General features: G+C 36.2%; 2 protein-coding genes across 5 annotated transcripts in view; one reads left to right on the forward strand and one right to left on the reverse strand.

The window, feature by feature from the left end:
* The window catches only part of asnsd1 (asparagine synthetase domain containing 1), a 10,735-nt gene that overhangs the window by 4,202 nt on the left and 1,442 nt on the right, over positions 1-5,091 (forward strand). For 2 of the 3 annotated variants that reach the window (XM_014026198.1, XM_014026199.1), the window contains exon 6: positions 531-1,260. The exons of the other annotated variant lie outside the window; for it this stretch is intronic. In XM_014026198.1, coding sequence (XP_013881652.1) covers positions 531-771 — 241 coding nt within the window. In that variant the 3' untranslated portion in view covers positions 772-1,260. Of the gene's footprint in view, positions 1-530; positions 1,261-5,091 lie in introns of those variants that run through there. 3 annotated transcript variants of the gene reach the window in all.
* Positions 409-5,091, reverse strand: part of zgc:136439 (uncharacterized) — a 6,512-nt gene continuing 1,829 nt past the window's right edge. Inside the window, exons 2-8 of one of the 2 annotated variants that reach the window (XM_014026210.1) lie at positions 3,040-3,129; positions 2,822-2,901; positions 2,686-2,754; positions 2,470-2,605; positions 1,113-1,181; positions 976-1,034; positions 409-904 (exon numbers count right to left, since the gene is read on the reverse strand). In XM_014026210.1, the coding sequence (XP_013881664.1) occupies positions 784-904; positions 976-1,034; positions 1,113-1,181; positions 2,470-2,605; positions 2,686-2,754; positions 2,822-2,901; positions 3,040-3,129 (624 nt within the window). In that variant the 3' untranslated portion in view covers positions 409-783. Of the gene's footprint in view, positions 905-975; positions 1,035-1,112; positions 1,182-2,469; positions 2,606-2,638; positions 2,755-2,821; positions 2,902-3,039; positions 3,130-5,091 lie in introns of both variants that reach the window. The other variant, XM_014026209.1, reaches the window with a different exon arrangement.

Below are 5,091 nucleotides of genomic sequence, written 5' to 3' on the forward strand. Positions count from 1 at the left end.
TTCCGTTAGCATTAGCTCCATGGTATCATTAGCTCTGCGTTAGCTTTCCGTTAGCATTAGCTCCATGGTATCATTAGCTCTGCGTTAGCTCTGCACCACCATGATTTAATCTTGAAGATTTTTGTCCAGATCTATTTTACTGACTGATCTCTGAGCTAAACTGAGGGGATGAAAGTTTTACCTTCTTGGCTGTAGTTTAAAGACACAAAGTACTAGTTTTAGTCAAACCTCTCAAATTACAAGAAATGTTCAGAATATGTGTTTGGGATGACTCTCAGCTACGACCACACCAGATTTCAGATCAAYATCTGTAATATTAYMTATCTGTTGGAGATATTTTGTGTCTGTTMGAGTCGTTTATGGCAGCCATTTAAATCCAGTCCAAAAATAATGACAAAAGATCATAAATGTGATTAAAATAAATTTTTATTAATCTTAATTAAGCTCCACACATTTATCTGCAGTTTCATTCTGTTGTATAGAAACCAAACGGATGCACCAGCGTGAGTTCCTCTCCTCTCTTCCTGCAGGTTTCCCTACTTGGATGAAAACGTGGTGAGCTTCCTGAACTCCCTCCCCGTGTGGAAGAAGGCCGACCTGTCGCTGCCCCGCGGCGTCGGAGAGAAGCTCCTCCTCCGCCAGGCGGCCAGGCAGCTGGGCCTCGGGCAGTCCGCCCTCCTGCCCAAGAGGGCCATGCAGTTCGGCTCCTGCATCGCCAAGATGGAGAACAGGCGGGAGAGGGCCTCGGACCGATGCTCCAGACTGAAGTGACCCGGTTTTACTCTAGACCATGTAGGACTTCACTTCCTGGAGTTTCTCTCTGAAGTAGCGGTCGCACTCGACGTACGAAGGCAGGTTCCCGACGTCGAAACGCCCCGATATCTGATGGACGTAAACCKGTTTCCTGTCAGGAAATAAAACAACAAAGATGGAGAGGGATGATCCAAAACCTGGTCCAGGACCTGCAGACCTCACCTGTGAACGAGCCAGGACACAAAGTTTCCAGGAGCGTCTCGCTCTTCGATCGGAGCTTCCTGTGAAGACGAGAAGTTCAGCTGAAATCTGAGTTTTCTTCACGTCTTTGTTTTGTTTTGTTGTTTTGATTTGTTCACCTCCTTTAGCTGAAGGAAGGAGTCCAACAGAGGAAGAGTTTCCTTCGACAACACGTAAAAACACGGACACTGAAGCAAAAACAATGATTTATAAACAATGAAGCAAACTGTTGTTTCTCCATGTTTTAAATAAAAGATTTTAAAAGTATTTATTAGCGACTGATGTAATTATTAAAAACAGCTAAACAAGTTTCAACAAAAATAATCAAACAGGAAGTAAAACTCTGGTTCTGTTTTAATATTAAAACATTTAAAAACACAAATCATTCCAGTGAAAACAGCTGAAGGATTTCACTGAAGCTAAAACTGAGTTCACGTTTAACCAAAGAATTYAGAAGAAGCAGAACAGTAGCTAAAAATAGAGCAAGTAGCTAAAAGATAGAGAAAACCGGCAGCTAAAGGCTAGCTAAGAGCTTGAAGGAACAGAGCACCAGCTAAAAATAAAATATGCTAAAGTTTAGAAAACAGTTTCTGAAATTAAAACATTCTAAAACTAGCTAAAAGAAAAACACGCTTAAGTCTAAAAAATACAGCGTGGTAGCTTTTATTGAAAAGTTGCAAACGAGTAACTGAATGGCAGCTAAAAGCTAGAACCTGCTAAACAGGAAATAGTTAAATTATCAACAGTAGCTGAAGGTTGAATGGTAGCCAAAACAAACAGAACAATGACTAAAAATAGTAGCTAAATGTAGCGTAGAAGTCCAAACAGATCCATGAGCTGAATCAGATTTCAAAGAAAAAGTTTTTAAAGAAGCTGAAGTTATCTGTGTGTCTAAGCTAAACATTTTAACCAAAGGTCACAGCAGCCAAATATTCAGCTGAAAGTTTTGATATTTGAACGGTTAAATTAGCTCAAAATCTGCACGAATAATGAGTCGAAAACTGTCCAAAAGAACCTGAACCAGAAAACAGAAGCATGAACCATGACTCAGCATTAATGACTGCATTCGTTATTGAACCATGACTCAGCATTAATGACTGCATTCATGTTATTGAACCATGACTCAGCATTAATGACTGCATTCGTTATTGAACCATGACTCAGCATTAATGACTGCATTCATGTTATTGAACCATGACTCAGCATTAATGACTGCATTTGTTATTGAACCATGACTCATCATTAATGACTGCATTTGTTATTGAACCATGACTCGGCATTAATGACTGCATTCATGTTATTGAACCATGACTCGGCATTAATGACACTGCGTTCATGCTATTGAACCAAGAATCTGCACGTAACCTGCTGAAACACGACTCGACGTTCAGTTGAAACRTGACTGCCTTCACATTGTGAAACCATGACTCAGCGTTCAGTGTAAACCCGATCCAGGCTCCGGTTGGATGAACTTACGGCTCTCCTGGACTCGGTCCCTGAAGGACCAGGTTTCTCCTTCATGCAGACGACTCGCAGATCCTGGTCCACCTCCAGTATTCCATATTTCTGTGTTTCTGCAGAGAGTCCAGGTGAATTAACGAACCAACCGTGACTGAAAGAACAAACCGAGGATTAAATCCTGAACCTTCKTCTCTGCAGCGATACGACAGAACCAAAGAGGCGTCTTCGCACTTCGCCTGGACGTCACAGAACTTCTGCTGGACTTTGCCGAGGCTGAAATCCTCTCTGAACAGCGTGTCTCTGATAAAAGATGAGTCAGCAAAAAAACTTTGACTCAAACTGTAAACTGTTAACGTCAGAAACTCACCCTCCGATCACGACGACGTGCTCCTGGATGTTGAAGTGTTTGACTGCCAGCTGCAGGCAGCCCACAGCTCCCAGACGCTCCTGAAATTTATTACATTTACATTTTTAATTTAACCCAAATCAGTCACCAGGGAGTAATATTTATTTTATTTATTAATTAGACCGAAATGATTAAAACCTCATTAAGCAGTTTGTTTTAGTGTTTATAAACATGTTTACATCGTTGCTTCTTGTTTGGTCACTGAGGATCCTGACGTTTGTAAAACCTTCAGCCCACGATTCAAACGCAGCGCGGTACAGAGCGTTGGTCTGAGGAGACAAACACATTATAACATGTGAACAATAAACACATTATTATAACATGTGAACAATAAACACATTATTATAACGTGAACAAACAATAAACACATTATTATAACATGTGAACAATAAACACATTATTATAACGTGAACAAACGATAAACACATTATTATGTGAACAAACAAACACATTATTATAAAATGTGAACAAACATTAAACACATTATTATAACATGAACAATAAACACATTATTATAACATGTGAACAAACAAACACATTATTATAAAATGTGAACAAACATTAAACACATTATTATAACGTGAACAATAAACAAATTATAACATGTGAACAAACAATAAACACATTATTATAACATGTGAACAAACAATAAACACATTATTATAACATGTGAACAAACAATAAACACATTATTATAACGTGAACAAACAATAAACACATTATTATAACATGTGAACAAACATTACATTATTATAACATGTGAACAAACGTTAAATACATTATTATCATGTGAACACGTAATAAACTCGTGAAAAACAAAACATGTTTTACAAGATGTCTGATCTAAWGTTAACTATTCGCATGTCTAAATCCAGTATTTCAACATGTAAACTAGCGATATTCACATGTGTAAACTCAGTATTTTAGAATGTCTAAACCTGTAATGTTCACATGTGTAAACCTGTGATATCCACATGTGTAAACCTGTAATTTTCACGTGTGGACCAAGTATTGTAGCATGTGAAACTGTAATATTCACATGTGCAAACACAGTATTTTAGCATGTGTAAACCTGTAATGTTCACATGTGTAAACCCAGTATTTTGGCATGTGTAAACATGTAATGTACATGTGTAAACCTGATATCCACATGTGTAAACCTGTAATGTTCACATGTAAACCAAGTATTTTCACATTTGTAAACATGTGATATTCACATATGTAAAGCCAGTATTTTCACATGTGTAAACCTGGGATATTCACATGAGTAAACATTATTATGACGTGTAAACCTGTGAAATTCACTTGTGTAAACCCAGTATTTTMACATGTGTAAAAAGTGCTATGACATGTGTAAACCCAGTATTTCACATGTTTAAACAGGATTATGACATGTGTAAACCCAGTATTTCACATGTTTAAACAGGATTATGACATGTGTAACCCAGTATTTTCACATGTTTAAAGAGTGTTATGACATGTGTAAACCCAGTATTTCACATGTGTAAACAGGATTATGACGTGTAAACCCAGTATTTCACATGTGTAAACAGTATTATGACATGTGTAAACCCAGTAGTTCACATGTGTAAAAAGTGTTATGACATGTGTAAACCCAGTATTTCACATGTGTAAACAGTATTGTGACATGTGTAAACCCAGTATTGTGACATGTGTAAACAGTATTGTGACATGTGTAAACCTAGTATTTTCACNACATGTGAACAATAAGCACATTATTATAACGTGAACAAACAATAAACACATTATTATAACATGTGAACAAACAATAAACACATTATTATAACGTGAACAAACAATAAACACATTATTATAACATGTGAACAATAAAACACATTATTATAAAATGTGAACAAACAAACACATTATTATAACATGTGAACAATAAACACATTATTATAACATGTGAACAATAAACACATTATTATAACATGTGAACAATAAACACATTATTATAACATGTGAACAATAAACACATTATTATAACATGTGAACAATAAACACATTATTATAACGTGAACAATAAACACATTATTATAACGTGAACAATAAGCACATTATTATAACGTGAACAATAAACACATTATTATAACATGTGAACAATAAGCACATTATAACATGTGAACAATAAACACATTATTATAACATGTGAACAATAAGCACATTATAACATGTGAACAATAAACACATTATTATAACATGTGAACAAT

The sequence above is a fragment of the Austrofundulus limnaeus genome, unplaced genomic scaffold (assembly GCF_001266775.1).
Source record: "Austrofundulus limnaeus strain Quisiro unplaced genomic scaffold, Austrofundulus_limnaeus-1.0 Scaffold533, whole genome shotgun sequence".
NCBI lineage: Eukaryota > Metazoa > Chordata > Actinopteri > Cyprinodontiformes > Rivulidae > Austrofundulus > Austrofundulus limnaeus.